General features: G+C 46.5%; 1 protein-coding gene across 2 annotated transcripts in view; it reads right to left on the reverse strand.

The window, feature by feature from the left end:
• The window catches only part of rasgef1ba (RasGEF domain family, member 1Ba), a 141501-nt gene that overhangs the window by 11105 nt on the left and 108410 nt on the right, over positions 1-21986 (reverse strand). For both annotated transcript variants that reach the window (XM_085963437.1, XM_085963429.1), the window contains 2 exons: positions 17404-17499; positions 5126-5249 (listed from right to left, as the gene is read on the reverse strand). In XM_085963437.1, the coding sequence (XP_085819563.1) occupies positions 5126-5249; positions 17404-17499 (220 nt within the window). The remainder of the gene's footprint in view (positions 1-5125; positions 5250-17403; positions 17500-21986) is intronic.

The raw sequence follows: 21986 nt of genomic DNA on the forward strand, positions 1-21986 counted from the left end.
TAATCAAGTGAAATCTGCTCTGTTAATCTTTAGCTACTGTTTAATTTTAATGTTTAACAAAATAATTTAAGACACAATTATCTGTTAGAGTGTTTATTTTTCCATTATACAAAGGCTAGAAGAATATTAGAAGGCTTATGTAATTTTCAGTGTGCAAATTGCAATAACAAGGGTGGTCTGTTCAACCCTGGGCTACCTTACAATAGCAGATATTGTGTGAAGGTCACATGTAGATTCACACGGATCAAGGGCTCCCTTATGGGAGTGGTTCTTAGAGCTGAGCATGAGAGAGATATCTGGTAAGAGCCTGAAAATTGTAACAATCAATACATACAGATATCTGTGTAAGCCAGTTTAAAAGTCTGTTTTTAGGTCCTTTGTTCGAAAGTGAGGTCAGAATATAGCATTTCAAGAGTGGGATACATTTGTAAACTAACATCAAACTAAATGTTATTCATGAGTACACAGAGAAATGTAAATGTGATTGTAAAATGTGCCTCAAGTTCTGTTTTTGTCAATTTTAGGAATGTTTCTTAGCAAGTTTCTGCTGATCCTCAGCAACCAAGAATGGAGAATCAAAACAGAAATTCACCTTTTTCCTGAAATTGAGATTTTCTGAAGTATCTCAGGGACCAAGTTTTATTGCTTAAAAATCAAAGTCAGCTTAACTTCTAATATGATTTTGTAAATGATTAAACATCAGTATGGTCACAGTTGTAAATCAAGTGACTTTCTCCAGTTATTAGACAATCACATGAAATATTATCCCCAAAACACTGAAATTACTGCTTGAAATATTAGTGGACTAATGCTTAACCCGTTTATATGGCATTTCTTTATTGCTCTTTTAACACTCATGTTAAACCATTTAAAAGGGTTAACATTTCTGCTAGTATTGCCAGCAGTAATTTCAAGGTCCATGTATTCACCAATTTACTGTATGTAGTGATACATATTTCTGTTTCAGCTATTCTAATGTATTTTGAACTTTTAAAAGCAAACTTTAATAAGTATGAGGTATTGTTTGACTTATTCTTTCGTTAATCCTAGGTAATCAGTTTTAGCTTCCCCACCATATAGATTATTTAATAGTTGTAGATACATGGCTCCAGTGGGACAAATTCATCCATTTTAAAGGAGTAATATGTTCACTCTAAATTATCAATGGCAATGCTATTAGTGTGTTTGTTGTAGGTTTTAGGATTTCGGATGAGACGTTAAACCGAGGCCCCGTTTGCTTTCTCAGGTGGACATAAAAGATCCCATGGCATTATTTCGAGAAGAAAAGGGGAGTTATTCCTGGTGTCCTGGCCAATATTAATCCCTCAATCAACATCACTAAAAAACAGATTGTTTGGTCATTATCATGTTGCTGTTTGTGGGAGCTTACTGTGTGCAAATTGGCTGCCACGTTTCCTACATTACAACAGTGACTACTACACTTCAAAAAAAACTTCATTGGCTATAAAATGCTTTGGGCCATTCAGTGGTCGTGAAAGGCGCTATATAAATGCATGTCTTTTTTTTTATTTTTAGCAAACTGAAAAAATATATGATAGGTCCATTGATCCCATTCCAAATTCATATACTCCAATGCAGTACCCTTGGTTTATATGACTCCGGAAGGATTGCTCCTCTAAAATGATTGACTTTGTCAGGTACTGATGGAGTTCTGCATATAATTATTGAATTAACCAATAGAAAGTAAAATAAAAATAGCTACTTCGGGTATATAGAGGGATATGTCTGCCCCAACACCAAGCCTTGTGTTAAGATTTACACATGAACAGGTATATATATATAAACAATTCTAGATCCTGATTACAGAAACAAAAGAAACAACTTGCATTTATATAGGGGCTTTCATGTCCTCAGAACATCCTGAAGTGCTTTACAGTCAATTAATTACTTATGAAATGCAGCCAATGTTATTTTGTTGGCAAATACAGCTCAAAAGTTGCACAGAGCAAGGACTCTCAAAAAGCAATGGCTGCGATTTCCCTTACCTCGGTGGGTCCATGGTGGGTGACGTTGGTGGCAGGTCCCGACCCTGCTGCTGGCTCCAGTCCGCTGTGTAGAATGATTTTACATTGATTGGGCTTGTTAAGCCCACCCAGCGCATTTGCTGGCCAATTGAAGGAAGCGGATCTGTTGACGTCATTTGATGACGCGTCATTTGATGACGCGTCATCAGCCGGTTTCCTTAAATGAACGATGCACAACTTTGAGGTGCTGCAAACACTGACAAGCACTGCACAGAGGTGCACAGCTGCACCCAGGCTCTCCCATGACTCACTCCATATGCTTATGGAGGGAGTCACAGCACGCAGGAAGGTTCTATTCCCTTCCCATGGGCGGAAGAGACCTCCCCAGGAGACCAATGCAACCTGGTTGCACATTGCACAGGAGGACACAAGCAGGGATGTTGTCAGGAGGACCAGGCTGCAGTGGCGCCAAACTTTCAATGATCTCAGTAGATCACAAAATGTTACTGCAAAGCCACACTCAAACTCACCCTGCTGTGCCACTCATCACATCCCCATCACTCTGCCTTCCCTACCCTATTCTTGCACATCCCTATTCACACCAACTTACCTTGCACCTCCACCCATCCCTCTCTATCTAAATTATCACTTCCCCATCTCACTAGCCACCCCTCACACTCATCCTCATCCTAGTCCAATCATACCAACTAACAACACACAAGGGTAGGCACTTGGGTGTTTTATGCAAAGTTCATGAAAAGTTTCTGTTAATGTGGTGTCAAACATTGATACCATTATTTTCGACACTTTGCATTCTTGGACAGATTTATGTGCACCCTTGGAAGTGGTTTAGTGAGTTGCAGTGAATGATGAGACATAACGGTACCCCCGCAATGGTCATGAGTGTGAAAGGAATGGTTTGGGCATTGTAGGGATGCTTTATGGTGTTGGTATGGGGTGGTGCTAACCTGGCGCATCATGTGGCAGCCAGGGTGTACAGCATCAAGTGAAGTAAATCTGGCCATGGTGAGGCCATCCCTAGCCTCCCGGGCAGCAATGTCATCAGGTGCTGATGCCCCCTGTCCTGTGCAGCATGAGGTGATTGCGGAGAAAGTTAGTGTTGTTGTTGGTGCTGCTGGTGTTAGGGCTGATCGTGGTGGAATTCTGAGGACCAAGTTGAGAGAGTATAAAGGGCACCCATGTTGATGGAATAGATGGCAGGTGAAGTAGAGATGACAGAAGCATTCTGTCAATGGTGAGAGAGGTTGTCCCAATGAGGTGACACCGGATAGAGAGTTTGCTCCAAACACTTGCAACCTGCATAAAGCTCTGTCTTCCAAATGCAGTAAGCAACAGCTTCTCAGCTTGGAAAGTGAACAGCTGTGAGATGGTAGTTTTTATAGCACATTTGTAGCTGTCAAGTAATGAGATGATCCCATGGTCAGACAACTCCCGACCTCCTTACCTGATGTGATCCCCAAGCAACTTGGACCCCGTGGGCAACCTTGTAAAATGGTAAGGTGAGCGCAAAATACTTTTTAATGGGCTGTTAACAAGGTCTTAATGACCTGAATTGCCTCCGCTGCCGCTGCATGCCGGGTCTGCTCAGCGTTGACAGACCCAACATTTGGGAAAGGCGTGTAGCGACAGGTTGATAGCGGGGTCCTGACCCGCTGTCAAATAAAAACATTTTCCTACTTGACCCGCCAATGAACGCGCCTGCTGACCCCCTGAAAAATTCCCCCCAAAGAGTTAAGTGGCAAGTTAATCTATTTTGTTTGGTGTTGATTGAGGAATCTATGTTGGCCAGGGCACCAGGGGATCTTCCCTGCTGTCCTCAAATAGTGCTAGGGAATCTTTTACATCCTCCTTAACAATCCATCCAAACGAAGGCATCTCTGACAATGCAGCACTCTTTCAGTACTGCCCTGAAGTGTTTGCCTAGATTATGTACTCAATTCCCAGGAGTGTAGCTTTAACCTATGACCTTCTGACTCCAAGAGAGAATGGTGCCACTGAACTAAACTAACTACTTGCCTAGTATGGTGAAAACATGATCAAATATTTTTGAAAGGAAAAATACAGAACACATGTTCCTCTGAAATCTAAACACTGATTTGTTTCAATCATTGTTCCTGTGCACATAAATACAATTATATTTCAATCAATCTTACATCATAGCCTTGAACAGTGTCTCAGTACAGTTAATGACCTGTGCCTGAAACTGATGGTAAGTGCCAAACTTGTGTGGCGTACAATGATTTAAAAGAAAAGTAAAAAATAATATAACTAATCAGCATTCTAAAGGAAGTTTTCTGCATTGAGCAGCTATGCTTTTGAGTCTGTAGTTTTCATTTTGTTTATATTGACGCGACTGATTATTGTTTTAAGAATTCATAGATCAACATGTGAACAATTCACAGTATATCCATTATTTTAAAAAAATCCCTAATCCATTTAAGTCATTGTATGTACTATGGAAATACACAAATGGACAGTTTCTACTAAAAGTCCCTTGACAAGTCCAGCAAATTTGTGTTAACAGATGACTTGTATTTACAGAAGTACTGATGGATACCACACACTTACTTTCAAAAGAAAGCCAAAAAAATCTAATGAGAGGAAGTTACTTATCAAGTCTGGTAACATTCCAATAGAGTTTTTAAGTTCCTGAGAGACACAGCAGTGTTAACAGACACAGAGCAATCCCAGACGGTCTGTTTTAAGTTTAATGGAAGAGGAAGTCACTTACGAAATTTGTTCAAAATCTATCTTAATTTATTGAAGTGGCAAGTTAACATTCTGGCATACTGTAAATAGGAGTGCAATGCCATAATTATATCTTTCAGTTATTGAAAGGCTGCTACTATAAAAAGATGCTATCTGAATTTATACACAGATCCAATTTATATTTAACATCAAAAACTACAAGTTATAATATTAGTGTATGCAGATAAATATACCCTGATACAAGAAAAAAAATCTTGATTGGACTTGACACTGCAGAAAATTAATTATAATTATGTCTTGAAGAATCACTGTTTGCCAGAGGTGTTTTTATCTTCACTATGTTCATTAAAATGGATACATTGTATCATCCTGATAGCATAATTCATTTTCAAATGTATCTAATGACTTACTATCTTCAGAGAAGACAGGAGCTGTGAGAAGATACTGAAGGATTTTACGATCACGCTCAAAGGGACACTCCACTTGTTTCCAGGTCATAAACTCACTGACTTGCTTTGCCAACTCCCAGAATTTCTAAAAGAAGCAGAAGTAATACATTAAATGGTTTTAAATAATGGTTCAGACTATAATCTTAGAAGATATTAAAGTACAGATCAATATTCCTTGGTGGCATTAAATATGAAACACTTTACAGACTTAATGTGCTTGGACCAAGAAGTTCCCAGTAGTCTGAGCAGCAACTAAAAGGAAAATGTGGAAAGGTAACATACAACTGGACATTCAAATTAAGTATTTGAAAAATGTCAGGTTGACAGAAGAAGATTGTAATTTACAAGCACATACATCTGTGAGGCAAAAAGTGTTTCCTGTAGGTAATGTAGTGGGTTGGGGCATTCGAGAACCAATGCATGATGTCACAACATGGTGAAATTCAGATTCAACCCTCTATTATACTGTGTTTCTAATCCCAGCAATGCTACGACAGCGAGATGCCAAGTGGAGGTCAGATTAGCTGGAGAGTCATTACCCAGGCTGGCCTCATGCACCCCAGGTCTGACATACAAATCCAGCATTGTAAATGGCTTGGAGCAGATTACTTGCCCCACTTTCTTGCAAACATGGGGGATTAGTAAAAATAGAACTTCAGACTGCATTTTCAGAGCTTAAAGGACAGTGTGTTAACCCACTGCGCGACCCAGTCTCTCAACTTTGTTTTTGGCATTCTTATTGTGTAGTACATCAAGATATTGCATAATGCATGCAGGGAGCTGTTAATAAGCTCAGGATGAACAGAATTTTGTTCAGGATAAATACTCAACAAAACATTACAGGGTAGAAATTACTGTTGGCAATGTTATTGTGTAAATTCTTAACACACTCATACTAAAATGCTTCTTTCCACAATTTTAATAGAGGCAATAACACATTTATTTTTAACTGGTTTAACATCTTTTCTAAAAAGCCAGAGACAGGAATTTGGTACAATTACAATCATTTATATGATAGTATCGCTGATAGTACTTTCTACCATTACATTCTTTCTTTAAGAAGTTCAATTCCTACACGTGAAATACTGTTTGGTCCCTTTCATTAGAAAATGCAATTACATAGTAGCATGGTGGTTGTAGCTCCTTGCAACACCAACACTCTGCCCTGCAGAGGAGCGGAACATGCTGAGTTGCCAATCACAGCGCCAATACTGTAAGGATACACTGAGTGTGGAGAGAAAGAAAAAAAGGAACAAATCACAGCAAGCATCTTCTTTAGGCTCTTACATACTTCTGAGCAGCGAGTTCAGGAGCAGCATTGGCAACATGTTTCTCACCAAATGGTGCATTAAGCAGGAAGACAAAGAGATGAGAAGAATATTTTAGAAGGAATGAGCCTCAACCACAAAAACAAGGTTGACACACAGTAATTCCTTTTAACTTGTACCTGTTGGGAGCCACGTGAAATTTGCAAATTAAAAGAGGTTTAAAAAAAACAGGCTCAACTCTAAATTTTAACAAATGATGAACTGTGAGCTAGCAATGTGTGTCTTAAACCTCTCCTTTAATTCTTTTAATTATTATCTTAATTATCCTTCTGCTGCTGTCTCACTGACCAATGGAAACAATGCATCATTATTTATCTTATCATACCCCTTCATCCATTATATAATAAATGCGCTGGATGACGCATCTATTTCATTGAAATCTCTCACGTCAATGTTGCTCCTATGGGGAAACCCATTTGTAGTACCTACTATGTTCGTAGGTGGAGTTTTCAATATGAAACATGTCACATATGTCACAGATTCACCCATGCCAAGTGTCACACGGCCGCGGTTTCGCCTACCTGGGCGGCTTCAAGGCGGGAGAGGTCGGCGGCGGGGGGCGACCCTGAGTGGACCCCGTCGATAAATCGAATCTTGCCCTAATGGGCCTGGTTAGGCCCGCCCTGCGCATTTCCCAGCCCTATTAAAGGGTGCGGGTCTGGTGACGTCACCGGATGACGTGATTATTGCCAGTTTATTTAAAAGGGCCATGGCCCCAATTACTGTCAGTTGCATTCAGTGCTGTCAGTGTTTGAGTCTCTGCAATATGAGCTTGCAGCGGCAATGAGCAGCACCTCACTTCACAGATGAGTCCCTCCATCATCTTGTGGAGGGAGTGAGAGCACGTAGGGGTTTCTTCTTCCCTGCGGATGGTAGGAAGAGGCCTCCACAGCAGACAAAGGCAGCGTGGCTGCAGATATTGCAGGAGGTTACGGGGCTGTCAGTGGTGGTTTGCACGTGGGTGCAGTGTCGCAAGAGGTTCAATGATCTAGTAAGATCAGGAAAAGTGAGTATTAAGCCACAATTACCTTGATGCTGCTGTGCGTCTCATCGCATTCGCACCATTCTGCATTGCCATCCCTGCTCCTGCACAACGCTACACAGTCCAACATCCCTTGTACCTTCATCCATCCCTCTAACTCTATCTACAATATCAGGTCACCATCTTACTATGCAGCCCTCACACTAAGCCTCATTGTTATTCAATGACAGCAACTAACAACACAAAAGGAGGCAACTTGGTATTGCCAACCCACTCCATCAAATTGTCAGTGTAAAGCTCTATGTCATTCCATTCCTTACACTATTACCATCACTCTCACTGAACCTTCTCTTCTTTCCCTCCTTGGAGGAAAAGATAGCCCACAATAAGAGGGAGAGGGAGAGAACGGGAGGAGGGCCTCCACAAACCATGTCATATCTGACGAGTGCAGAGGAGGCAGCACTGGAGATTGCTGGAGTGGTGGATGTTCTGGAAGTGGGGGTTGGAGAGAGGGGCTCATTAGAAGAAGCTGGTGACAGAATGAATTTCTATACAACTGCATGCCTTTCATCATTGCCTCATATGGGGTGTGATGTCAAGACAAGATGAATGCTCATCATGTGGATAATGGCATGTGTCTGCAGTAGACATCCTGTATATCTAACTGATGTCTTCACTGTACCACAGGTCCATCAAGAGCCCCCCCCCCAAATATCCAAGAGGAACAGCAAGAAGACTCCTCAGAGGAGCCTCCTGCCTCTGAGGGCGCAGCGTCACCTCAGACAACACAACCCAGCACCAGCGCAGGGTCGCACACCTCGGTGGGTCTGTCGTGAGATACAGTAGTGTTGTCACCTGGTGTCTCACTGATCACATCTGAGCAGCTGTAGATGGTGGAGACAGTGACAGCAGTGGAGACTCCTCATCGGAGGATGCAGGAGTCTCCTAGCTCAGCTCAGCTGCATGCAGACGCTGAGCTTCGGGGGCCATCCAGGAAGAGGGCAATCCTGCAGCTGCAGGAACAAGTGCAGGAGGCTCTGACTGGTTTTGTGACCGCGGTGACAGCGAGTGTGCAGAGAATGGAGGAGTCCGTCTCCAACATGAGCAACACTGTGGCGCAGTCACTGGCAACTATAGCTTCCTCCATGGATAGGATGGCCACCTGCATGGAGGAGACACGGCACCAGTCGCATAAGAATATGGTTTCTCGTCAAAATAGATGCTCATCTATGGAGGTGAGATGGGCATCTATGGAGGTGAGAAACCAGAGGCTCATAGACGTCCTTTGTAGAAGGGATGTCAGTATAGAGGTGGACCCTCATGGCCCTACTGAAGTGCATCAAGGTGTTCTCCAGCTACTTGCTAGCAGGGAAGTGCGGGTGGCCCATGAGGGGGATGATGGTGGGAGGGGACATAGAAGTGTGGACTCCGCTCCAAGGTCTCTGACTTTGATTCCCTTGACAACCCCTCAGTCAGAGCCCCAGATGCCTCCCTGGACAGTGATGGCCAAGTCTGCGCCTCCATCAGTGGCTCCAAAACCCAGAGGACAACCGCCAAAGGCATCCAAGCAGGCGAAGCACGGAGGTGAGGAGGCTGCCTCTACCTCTGCTGAAGCCGCAGGAGTAGCACGACGTAGAAGCACCCAGAAAAGAAAGATCCCACACAAATAGTCACAAGGGTAGTCACTCGGGTGTGTCTCTCTTTATCAATGTCATGTTAGTATTCTATGAAGTGCTATTAATAAATCATCTAATTGTCACACTTGGAGGTCGTTGGCAAATTTGTGTGATGAAATGGAAGTGGCAGAGTGAAGGGTCAGGGCTCACTTCACACCCAGCAATGGTGGCGAGAGTCAAAACAATGAACGAATCATTATGTGACTGCTACATGGTGTTGGTGTGGGGTGATGCAAACCTGCGTACGTGGGTGGCAGCCATATGTATGAGCTGCATGAAGTTATTGAAATCTGCCATTGATAAGGGTATCCCTGGCGTGACAGGCAGCAACATGCTCACGTACTGGTCGCAATGGGACCACCGGCTCATCCAGGTGTTCCTCATCCTCGTAACTAACCTCATGGTGAGCCTCCTCATCCTCATCCTCCTCGACGTCTGATGAGGCTCTGTGCTCTGTGGTGTCTTCCTCATCCAGTGCTAATCCTCGCTGCTGCGCTATGTTATGCAGGGTGCAGCACACCACGACTACTCGGGAGATCCTGGTGTACAGACGGGCTCCTCCAGATCTGTCGAGGCATCTGAAGCACATTTTGAGCAAACCTATTGTCTGCTCGATGACACTTCTCGTGGAGATGTGACTTTGATTATAACGTCCCTCAGGCTCGTTTGTTGGCCTCTTGAAAGATGTCATGAGCCACGTCTTCAGGGGATAGCCCTTGTCTCCAAGCAGCCAGCCGCCAAGACTGTTTGGCGGTGTGAAGAGCTGAGGGATGGTGGAATGGCGCAGGATGTACGAGTCATGGCAGCTGCCAGGGAACTTGGCGCACACATGGATGATAATCTTCCTTTGGTTGCAGACCAGCTGAACGTTGAGGGAGTGGAAGCCCTTGCAGTTAACAAATGCTATTGGGTTGTGATGGGGTGCCCTGATGGCCACTTGTGTGCTGTCGATGATTCCCTGCACATGTGGGAAGCCAGCTAGAGCGGCAAAGCCAAGCGCACGTTCATTGACAGTGGCTTCATCAGTGGCAAAATTGATATAATTTGCCAACTTGTTAAAGATGGCATTGGTGACCTGTGCGATGCATCTGTGTGCGGCCGACTGTGAGATGCCGTAAATGTCTGCTGCCAATGCCTGGAAGGAGCCTGAGGTGAAGAACTTAAGGGCAAGGGTGAGTTTGACAGCCACTGGTAAGGAGTGCCCACCCCTTCCTCTGTGCTGCAGGTCTTGCTCCAGTAAAGCGCAAATGTCAGCGACGACCTGGCGCGATAGCCTGAGCCTCCTTTGGCACTGCTGCTCCGTCATGTTGAGGAAGCTTATCCTCTGCCTGTATACCCTGTTTTGCGGGTATGGCCTCCGACGCGGTCCAGCCCTGCACTGATGCCCTGCCCTGTGCAGCATCAGGTGGTTGAGGAGAAGGTTGGCGCTCTTGTTGTTGTTGCTGCTGCTGGTGCGGCTGGTTCTGCTGCTGCTGCGGCTGATCATCATCAGATTCTGAGGACCAAGGCGACAGAGCATAAATCGTGCCCATTCTGATGTTTCAGAATCCAGGTGAAGTTCAGAAGACAGAAGCAATCTATCAAGGGTTAGATATGATGTTGCAAGGAGGTGACAGTGAATAGAGAGTTTACTGCAAACACTTCCCAAATGCATAAAGCTTAAAAATCTGTTCCAAGTACTCAAGCCTGAAGCTTCTGAGAGTGGAAAGTGCCCAGCTGTAAAATGGTAGGTTTTAAACCACTTTTGCAGCTGTCACCTATTGAAAGAAATGGAGAGTTGTTCAGAGCCCGACATACCGACCTGGCATGATCCCCGAGCGATGGGAACCTCATGGGAAATACTTTGTGCCTGCTAAAATGGTGAGTAAATTGGTTTAAACACCCTCTCAACTAGCATAATTGAATGACCCGCCGCTTAGTGCCGTGTCTGCAAAGCGCAGGCAGAACCAGCACTAGGGAAACTCACAAGGAGGCGGGTTTAGAGTGGGATACCGCCCCGCTGTCAATCATTTGGATTTTGACAGCAGACCCGCCTCCGAATCCACCCTCTGAACGCTGGCAAAATTCAGCCCACTATGTGCTATTGTATGGCCTGCTTTTTACTTTTAAAATATTCATTTAAACACTTTTGCACCTTCTTTCCTCTAATATCTTTTTTAAATATTTTAAACTTTTAAAACTTGAAATAAATTCAACTTTTAGTTTTTTAGCCTAGAATTCTTTCAGCTTTTTTGTACTGCCTTAACAACTTGAGACGCTGGCCTAGAAATTCAGTATCGTCACGTTTGGGGCATTATACTCGAGCGGGTGCAAAATTTAGCGCCCGGCGCAAATTATCGCCACCTTCAGTTAAATTGACATGCTTCGCCCCAAGAGGTACTTGGAGCGCTAAAGCAGGCGCTGCACGAATGTCCTAAGGCGCTAAGCCGGAGATGCGAGGCGCTACCACCGAGGGCGGGCGCAGTGCAGGTGCGGCCAGTTAGCGATTGCACACAGACATGCTGGCGCCGGTCAGCTCGTAAAGGGGAGGGTCGATCTTGGATTGCAGCCACACCCTGCACATCGGAGCCCTGATTCTCGGCCTGGACAGACCTGCTGCCACATTCTAACGCCTAGGACCATGGAGAGGGCCAGGGAGCGAGTGCAGCGGTTCAGTGAGAGGGCCCTGCAGGTTCTGGTTGGTGCAGTGGCGCGCAGGCGATCTATCCTGTTTCCGGACAGTGGCAGGAGGCCGCTGCCCACCGACTACCACAAAGCTTGGAGGGAGGTGGCACACAGAGTGACCTCCAGCAGCATGGTACCTAGGACCCCTGTGCAATGCAGGAAGAAGTTCAACGACCTCACTCGGGTCGTTAGGGTGAGTACCCTTTTCAGTATTCTCTTCATCCCTGTTTGTGCACCTCACCTTATGGCCAAAAGGTCCTGAAAGCCCCAATGCCCAGCTCTCATCCAACACCTATGGGCCTTTCATGAAACTCACACACACATTCAGCACTTTACACACGGTAAGGGCTATTCGACCATGGGAGGCAGTGCAGCCAAGATCAGGGCTTCACACTGTAAGGGCTATTCGACCATGGGAGGCAGTGCAGCCAAGATCAGGGCTTCACACTGTAAGGGCTATTCGACCATGGGAGGCAGTGCAACCAAGATCAGGGCTTCACACTGTAAGGGCTATTCGACCATGGGAGGCAGTGCAGCCAAGATCAGGGCTTCACACTGTAAGGGCTATTCCACCATGGGAGGCAGTGCAGCCAAGACCAGGGCTTCACACTGTACTCAGAGCCCGTCCTTTCTCTTGCAGGGCAAGCTGGCCCATAACAGGAGGCAGCAGCAATGGACCGGGGGAGGCCGGCCTCACCTTAAAGACCTCAGCGATCTGGAGCAGCGAGTCCAGCACATTATGGCAGGCCGGATGATTGGCCCTGTCACCACTGGAGATGCCAACCCCATTCTGGACAGCAATGGTAAGGTCATCACCTTTTTGACCTCCCTCCTTCCACTTGTGCCTCACACCAGCATCCTTTGCCACTATCGAACCAATACAGTGCATTGCAGCACTCATGCCTCCCTCGCTGCCGCCCTGTCCTCACACTAAAGCAACTCTTGTACCTCCCTGCTTTCAGATGGTGATTCGCCAGGTGAGGAGGCGGGCCCTCAAGCTGCCACTGAGTGTGATTCTGAAGGCGAGGAGGAAGAGGAAGCCGGACCATCAGTGCCACCCTCAGCCGAGGCAGCCCACGGCCATAATGGGGACACGTCTTCCCTGGAGGGGAGCAGGGGGAAGGGGCTGAGGAGGGTGAAGCTCCGGGGCCCAGCGGGCTGCAGCAACGTGGGGGGGGGTAGGGAAGCTCGGCGGCCTTCTTCCCAGAGGGAGAGTCTGGCCTCCAGTCCTGCTACAGTGAGCGCAGAAGAGGTGCGGCTCCTCGCTGAAATGGGCGCCCAGGCAGAGCAGAGGCACACTAAGCTCATGGCTGCAGTGGCAAGGATGTCCGAATCCATTGAGTCCCTGGCAAGGAGTGTCCAGGACTTCGGTGCAGCACTGGCAAGGAGTCTGCAGGACTTCGGTGCAGCACAGGCAAGGAGTCTGCAGGACTTCAGTGCAGCACAGGCAAGGAGTCTGCAGGACTTTGGTGCAGCACAGGCAACACAGGCAACTTCCACGCAAGTGCTTAGTGGTGCCATGCAGTCAGTGGCTGGTCTGATGCAGACACAGATTGAGGCCACACAAGCACTGACTGCTGCCACCCTCGCTGCATTGGGCACGAATCGCTGGGGCCCTCGCCACGCCGCAGAGGGCCAGCAGCCTGTGCTTCAGCAGATTGCTCCGCATGCTGCAGTGCTGCCCCGTGGGAGTGCCAGTGTGTCGACCGACCGGGGAGTGCCTGTCCTCTGTCAGGATGGCAGCATTCCTGCTGCCAACACTGTCACTTCTCCACTGCAGCTACCACCACCCGAAGGACAGACTGCTGCCGCCCATGCAGAGTCGGAGCAGTCAGCAGCTGGGCCCTCCAGGCCCAGAGCTGGTCCAGGCCGTCCCCCAAGGGCATCTGCCAACTCAGTTTCTGACACTCAGCAGCTTTCCCCCAGCCTTGCTGCAGCCACTGGGGTCCCATTGCGGAGGAGTTGCAGGGTGGGAAGGGGCCAATCTCACAAGCGAAGCAGATCACCCTCGAAGGGCAAAAAGTAGGAGGTGTGGCAAAATGCTGTTAATTTTTTTAGTGATGGCCGAGGATCGTGGTCATTTTTTTGTTTACTCTTTTGTTCATTGTCTCCAGGTTGTGAGAGCCAGTTATGTGTCTGACTGCTTTTTTGGGGTTTCTCTCTATTACTTTGTCATGCGGGAAGGGCACACAGTTTGTTAAATAAAGAAGTGTCTTTATTCAGATTGTGCATGTTTGCTCTTTGAACTATTTGTTGCCTTGACCGGCTCAGCATTTGCGGAGCGGCTCCATTCATGTTCTTTCAATGGCACAAGCCATTCCCTCAGAGGGGGCCTAGAACCGACTTGCAATAAGCCGCTGACGGACGGCCCTTGCACTTTGTGCCGCCCTCCCATCTTGGTGTGCCTCCTCCTCCTCCTCCTCCTCTGCTGGTGCTCCAATGTCTGCTGGCACTGGCTGAGTCCTGAGGATTGCCAGGTTATGCAGCATGCAGCACACTACAACGAAATGGGAGACTGGCTCAGGTGAGTACTGAAGGGCTCCCCCAGAATGGTCCAGACAATGGAACCATTGTTTTAGCACGCCGATTGTGTGCTCAATGATGTTCCTGGTCGTTTGATGGCTCTCATTGTATCGTTCTTCAGCAGGGGTGCTGGGCGCACGGAGCGGGGTCATCAGCCAGGTGCACAGAGGATAGCCCTTGTCCCCGAGAAGCCAGCCTCCTGGGTGAGCCGGGGCTTCGAAAAGGTCTGCCACAGAAGTCTGGCGCAGGATGAAGGCATCGTGGCTGCTGCCTGGAAAGCAGGCATTGACAGCTAGTATCAGCTGTCTGTGGTCACACACCAACTGCACGTTCAACGAATAGAACCCCTTCCGGTTGCGGTAATCCTCGGCATTCTCTTGCAGCGCCCGCAAAGCCACATGCATGCAGTCAATGGCGCCCTGGACCATGGGGAAGCCCGCTATTCTTGCAAATCCCATTGCGCGCTCTTGCTGCTTGCCCAGGGTCATGGGGAAGGAAATGTACTGACGTCTCCTTTTAAAGAGGGCATTCGTGACTTGGCGGATGCAGCAATGCACCGCGAACTGGGAGACATTGGCAATGTCCCCAGTAGCGGATTGAAAGGAGCCGGTGGCACAGAAGTTGAGAGCTACTGTCACCTTCACTGCCACCGATAGAGACGTCCTGCTCCTCAGTTGAGGCTGCAGATCTGGCTGAAGCAGGTGGCAGAGCTCAGTGACCACCTCCCTGCTGAATCAAAGCCTCTGAAAACACTGCTCCTCAGACATATTGAGGTAGGAGAACTGTTGGCGGAATACCCTGGGAGGGTAAGGCCTCCTGTGCCGACGCCTGTTGGCCCTCCTCCGTCTGGCCATGATTGGCACTCTCTCTCGGCATCTCTGAGCCCTCTCAATGCAATGGAGAAACCCAACGTTTCCACCCATTGCAGCCCCCATAGTATGTGGCCACTCAAGGCTATGGCACTGAAAAATCAATCCAACTGCAAAGCTCTGGGCCGAAGCCAGAAGTACCTGTGCGAGCGCTGATTCAATGCAGAAAGCTCTCTCCCTTTGTCTCTCTGCAAATCTCTCTCTCTCTCACAGAAGGAGTGGTCCAAAAATGGCTACCACTAAGAAGCCAGGAAGAGCCCCCTTTAAATAGTGCCCCCCCCCCCAGCCCCACAGCGATTGGGAACCGTTCCAGTCAAGCAGTCGCTGGGAGCGCCAGGCGGAAAGGAGGGGGGCGCCACTGAATTTCCGGTTCGGGGCGCCCCAAGGGCGTTGCACCATGAAATGACGTCAGGATCTGCGCGCGCAGCTGAGCGGGCGTTGCGGTTTTGCGCCGCCGCTAAATGTCCGCTCAATGTCGCGAGAGGTGCAGGTCTCGCCGCGCCCGGGCGCTAGCCACTTCGCGCCCCACTTATCGCCCTCTTAAGGCGCTAACGAGTGGTGCTAACAACTGAATTTCTCCCCCACTGTCTTTAATGTTCTGTAAGTCTGTATCCCCAAATCCTCCACAACACCAAACCTACTTCCATTCAGTGTATAATTACTGCTGCTTTTTGTTTACCAAAATGCATCACCTTACACTTACTGACATTAAATTCTATCTGTTTTGCTTTTGTTCAAATTTTCCCAGACTTTTTCCCCTTATAGGTTTCCCACAACCCCAACACCCCCAGTTCACCCCTTTAGGTCTCAAGCGCTCCCATTTCTCCCCTACCCCCACATTGCATTTTCATTTCTCCTTTGTTTTAAAATGTCTTTCAATTTTTAATTTTTAATTTCTTGGTTGTCCTGCTCCCTCTGCCCGTGGCTTCCCTTTTTGCTGCATATTTTGAAATTGTATTTTGGAAATTTAAATTTTTCATTCCTTGGGGTGTTCACCTCTGTCTCCGAGGTTGTTTTTCTTCCTGCTCTTGCCTTTGGGATTCCTGCTCCCAACATCAGCATTCTTCAACTTCCTATAACTTTAATTTTTTTTCTTTAAAATCTTCATTGTTTTTAAGCCCTCTGGTTGTTCTACTCAGCCTTTGATGGCTCTCCCCAGCCTGACGCCTCCCCTTCTGTTACTGCACCTGACCCGCATTCTGGCCTGATGTCTCCCATGGTGCACCGCTACTCCCGCTACTTACCCATCTCGTCCTAACGGCAAGAGGTGCCAACCTACAAAATTCATTCAGGCACTCTCATTTCTGATGATGAGCCAACATTTCAAGTGAGGCTCAAGATGTGTGAGGTCAGCAGACTATGGAGAAATGGAATGCAATAGGCTGGCATTTAACTGATTCCAGTGCTCCCATTGCCAGCAGCAGCAGGCAATGGGCCAACATTTCAGTTCAGATGAAGAAAATGGATCGTCATCAGTAAGCCTGACAAAAAAAAGAGACAAGGAGAGAGACGTGACCAAAGTGACACAGATAGGGAACGGATGACCAAAGACAGAAGGGGAGAGGTGGTTCAGTAGGAGCAAACAGAGGGATGGATAGGGAAGACAAGATAGATAAAAAGATGGCAAAAGAGAGAAAGCCACATATGCAGCTAAAAGATCAGGAGAAAGACACATTAAAGAAATAACATTAAAGAAAGAACTAGATCAGCAGAAGATTTCACAAAGACGGAAATAACTCGAGACAAACAAATGCAGGAATGAAGACTGAAAAAGATACAACGCGTACACACATACGCAGGCACCAATATCAACAATGTAGCAGACAGTAGCAGAGGACCAAAGATTAAAATAAGAGATCAGGTGGGAGACAAATGGACACAAGACATCTCAAACAGAGTTACATGACAGAGTAATTGTGATAAATATATAAAGTGATCAATGAAAAAGAGAGACAGTTTGGAGAGGGGAAAGAGCGTGGCTTCACATCAAGGCAGATAGATGGTTGAAAAATAGTCTTCATAATGTTAACTGGTACATTGTACAGCTGTTATATAGCAGCTAAATGACATGTTTTCTTAATATTAAACTATTTCTTCCTTCAGAAAGTTTGAACTTATCTGCATTTTACAATGTTTTGCCTTTTCTATTCAGCAATATTTCTTTAAAAATGGAGAAAATAACATCAGAATTACTCACCTCAAAATTGACATGTCCATTCAGTAAACGATTGGCACAACCCTCGTTTAAAAAGTAAATATCCTTGATTAATAGACTGCAGAAAGGAATTACAATCTGTCAAAAAATACAAATAAGTACCATTAAATAAAAACTGGTAATAAGTTTCAGTTAAAGAGTACGCCCCATGAATTAAACTATTAATTACACATATTGATGAACCTGACAGGAAAATGTTCTTTAGCTGAAGGTGCAGCAGGTCACAAGGTGAATGGCTAATAATGGGTTACTCGAACACTAAGCAAATGTTAGCTGGAAAGCACTTAATACATTTGTATGAAATTTCTTTGCCTGCCATGTTAATGGAGGCATTATGCTGCTTATTAAAAATGGGTTAACACCTTCACTAAAATATTAGATAAGGAATTTCATATGAGTTATGTGCTTGTACCTTAATAGTCACGTAGCATAATTTCAAGGCCATAGATTTTTAAAGCTTTTATACTTTTTCATTACTTTCCTTTAATATCTTTATACTTTGCAAGACTTTGTTAGAAGTCTGACAAGCAATACTGGCAATTAAGCTCAAGCTGAGATTGTTATGCAATTATCTTGCAAAATACGTAGCTTAGCATATCATTGTTGACCAAGGGTTCTGACTTTAAAACACCGAGGTAAATTAACAGAAGTTACAAATAAATGTAATGTATCCAACTGGCCTACATTGAACTACAACTATCAAAACCTAAGCTACTTTAGAGGAAGCCTGACTGCAGATTACTGAGCTGCTTTTAGTTACATGATTGCAATTGATGGCAACTGTGGGATTCTACTGTCATCACAGCCTTTATATAAAAATAAACAGTTAACTGACTCTCCAATGGCTCAGCAATTTATTTGGCAAACAGCTGAGATGCGGAGATACAGAAAGCCCAGGTTCCACCCGCAGTCTGTGCTGAGTTATCTCATCTCTGTTATGGGTATTATAATTGGCTTCAACACCCCTGGGTTATGGAGGGGAAAATCAGCCATTATGTCCACTTCTGATTGCTATTTGGCAACCCTACTGGAAGTGTGTATGGACAACAGGTAAGAACAAGGTTGGGCTGCAATGTGGTGCCTTCTATGTTTGAATAGGCTTCCAAAGCTTATTGTCATGGCTCACATTTGAATAACAGACACTTGGTCAAAGTACTGGAGACTGAACGGCGTCAGTGAAGCCATAACCTAGTAAGGAGTCAACATATTCAGGAGAAGAACGGAGTGAAACAATTAGCAGAAAAAAAAGGCAATAGGTAAAACTTAATTTACACATTATTGAACTTTTAAGGGGTGAAGTTTGTATTGAGCAGTAGTGCAAAAGGGACGATAGTGCCTCAGCCGCCTGTTCTACACGCTCTGATTTTCTTTTCCATTGACTTCAAATGACAGAGCTTTTGCTGATCTGCTAAAATATGGTGATCTACAAATGAAATTTTCTCCAAATATGAACAAAAGCTTTGTGAATAGCTGGCTTCCTCAGTACTAGAACAAAAACAACAGCGTGTATTTATATAGTGCCTTTCGACCTGTCTGCAGCCTTTGGCACGGTTGACCACACTATGCGCCTTCAACACCTCTCCTCCATTGTCCAGCTGGGTGGCACTGCACTCGCCTGGTTCCATTCTTATCTATCCAGTCATAGCCAGAGAATCTCCTGCAACGGCTTCTCTTCCCTCTCCTGCACTGATACCTCTGGAGTCCCCCAACAATCTATCTTTGGCCCCCTCCTATTTCTCATCTACATGCTGCCCCTCGGCGACATCATCCGAAAACACAGCGTCAGTTTCCACATGTATGCTGACGACACCCAGCTCTACCTCACCACCACCTCCCTCGATCCCTCCACTGTCTCTCATTTGTCACACTGTTTGTCTGGCATCCAGTTCTGGATGAGCAGAAATTTCCTGCAACTAAATATTGGGAAGACCGAAGCCATTGTCTTCAGTCCCTGCCACAAACTCCATTCCCGAGCCACCGAATCCATCCCTCTCCCTGGTCACAGTCTGAGGCTGAACCAGACTGTTCACAACCTTGGCATCCTATTTTACCCGGAGATGCGTTTCCGACCACAAATCTGCTCCATCAACAAGACCGTCTATTTCCACCTTCGTAAAATCGCCTGTCTCCACCGTTGCCTCAGCTCATCTGCTGCTGAAACCCTCATCCATGCCTTTGTTACCTCTAGACTGGACTACTCCAACGCTCTCCTGGCCGGCCTCCCACATTCCACCCTCCATAAACTTGAGCTCATCCAAAACTTTGCTGCCCGTGTGCTAACTCGCACCAAGTCCTGTTCATCCAACACCTTTGTAGTGTATGTACCTTTAAGAGGAACGATGTTTTTGAAGCCCCTGTGTACTGTAGTACCAGTAGTGACCACTCGGGTATATAAGCCTGTATAGCGTCTTGTGTAGTTAGTTCACCTCCAGACTTTGTTCAGTAAACACTTCTTAAATCAACTCCTGCATTCCGTGTCTCCATTAACACATGGATCTAACAGTGGCGACGAGTTAGAAACGAACTTACCTGCAATTTGGCAGCACCTCAAGGAGATCGATTCCTCAGAAGAAGGTCGAAGCAAGAAAAAAAAAAAAACTGTGGTTTCACCAGCTAAACGGGCTGGTGGCAGGTAGTGCACTGATCCTTCCTGGGCTGCGGCGGGCTGGGGGCTCGATCGGGTGGCTCTGCAGCGGGGCCGGGCAGTGAGTCGCAAAGCAGAAGCAAAGAGAGACAGAGGGAGGAACACTCAGGAGGCGGCCGGTGCTGCAAAGCAGGTCGGCGTTCGGACCGAGCAGAGGGAGGGGAAAGTCCCAGAGGGTCCGCTCCACGACGGGAACGGTTCTCCAAGTAACGGAGAAACTATTTAAAAGATATATATTAAAAAAAAAATTTTTTTTAATAGAAATACCGCGAAAAGCTGCAGGTCGCAACGGGAACCGCGGAGAACAACGTTGGCAGCAGCGGCAGCGGCGGGAAAGCACGGGAGGCGCCATCTTGACTCGGCGGGGAAGAAGGAAAAGTGCGGGAGGCGCCATTTTTGATTTTCAGGATGCCGAAGACTGGCAATATTACTGCTTTCGATAGTGATATAGAGGATTGGACCACATATGTGGAAAGAGTGCAGGTATATTGCAAGGCGAATGAAGTAGCGGATGATAAAAAGGCATCGGTACTTCTAAATCTGATGGGCGCAAGGACATGCGGGCTGTTACGAAACTTGATCACTCCAGCCAAACCGATGGACAAGAATTTTAAGGAGATTGTTGATACCCTACAGGAGCACTTAAACCCAACACCGCTGCTGATAGCGGAACGATTCAAATTCTTCAGGAGGAATCAGCACAAGAATGAAAGTAACGCTGATTACCTCACCGAATTACGAAAGCTGTCAAAGCACTGCCAATTCGGGGCAGGACTGGCAGATTCTCTACGAGACAAATTCTTCTGCGGTCTCCTAAGCGAAGGAACACAGAAAAGACTACTTTCTGAGAAAGATTTGACACTGGACAAGGCTTTCAGTGTGGCTGTATCATACGAAGCAGCAGCAAGAGGAGCTGCAGAGATACAGCAAAAGCCACAGGACTTCGGCACCCATGAAATGACATGGGGTTTCGAGAGATGTTATCACTGCGGCAGATCCACCCATGACCAGAAGGACTACTGGTTCAAGGACAAAGCATGCAGGCAATGCGGAAAGATGGGACACATTGCACGTGTATGCAGATCTGGAAAAAAATCCACTAACAGTAAAAAGGTCAATAAGGAAAAGTACAGAAAGGTACAAATGATGACGGACAGTAGCTCCGAAGAACAGAAGAGTGATAGCGACTCCGGAAACAAGAGACTAAGCTGTCTCAAATTACATAATGTAATTCACAGAAATCACAGAAACCCCACAGTGCAGATAGAGGCCATTTCGGCCCATCGAGCCTGCACCGACACATATCCCACCCGATCCCCGTAACCCCTACACCAACACATATCCCACCCTATCCCCGTAACCCCACGCATTTAATCCCCCTAACACTAAGGGTCAATTTATCATAGCCAATCAACCTAACCCGCACATCTTTGGACTGTGGGAGGAAACCGGAGCACCCAGAGGAAACCCACGCAAACATGGGGAGAATGTGCAAACTCCACACAGACAGTCACCCGAGGCCGGATTCGAACCCGGGTCCCTGGCGCTGTGAGGCAAAAGTGCTAACCACTATGCCACCGTGCCAAAGAAGATTACCAGACCATTTGGGTTACCCTCACGATAGCGGGGTCCCCAGTCAAAATGGAGCTAGATACAGGATCAGCTCTGACCGTCATAAGTCGACGGGATTACGAGCGGCTATTTCCGCATATACCTTTGAAAGACACATCCGGGGCAGAAAGTATACCCCAGAGGGAAAATAAGGGTGCCTGTTGTATACAACGGCAAGGAAATACAGAAGCTGTATTTATACGTTCTGCAAGATGGTGGTCCACCGTTGTTGGGACGTGAATGGATCAGAAAGATACGTTTAGACTGGCACTCCATTCAGGCACTGACGGTGACCAGAAAGAAAAAAAAT

This window comes from Somniosus microcephalus, chromosome 2 (genome assembly GCF_052327205.1).
Source record: "Somniosus microcephalus isolate GS21.2 chromosome 2, FLI_Smic_1.0, whole genome shotgun sequence".
NCBI classification, from domain to species: Eukaryota; Metazoa; Chordata; class Chondrichthyes; order Squaliformes; family Somniosidae; genus Somniosus; species Somniosus microcephalus.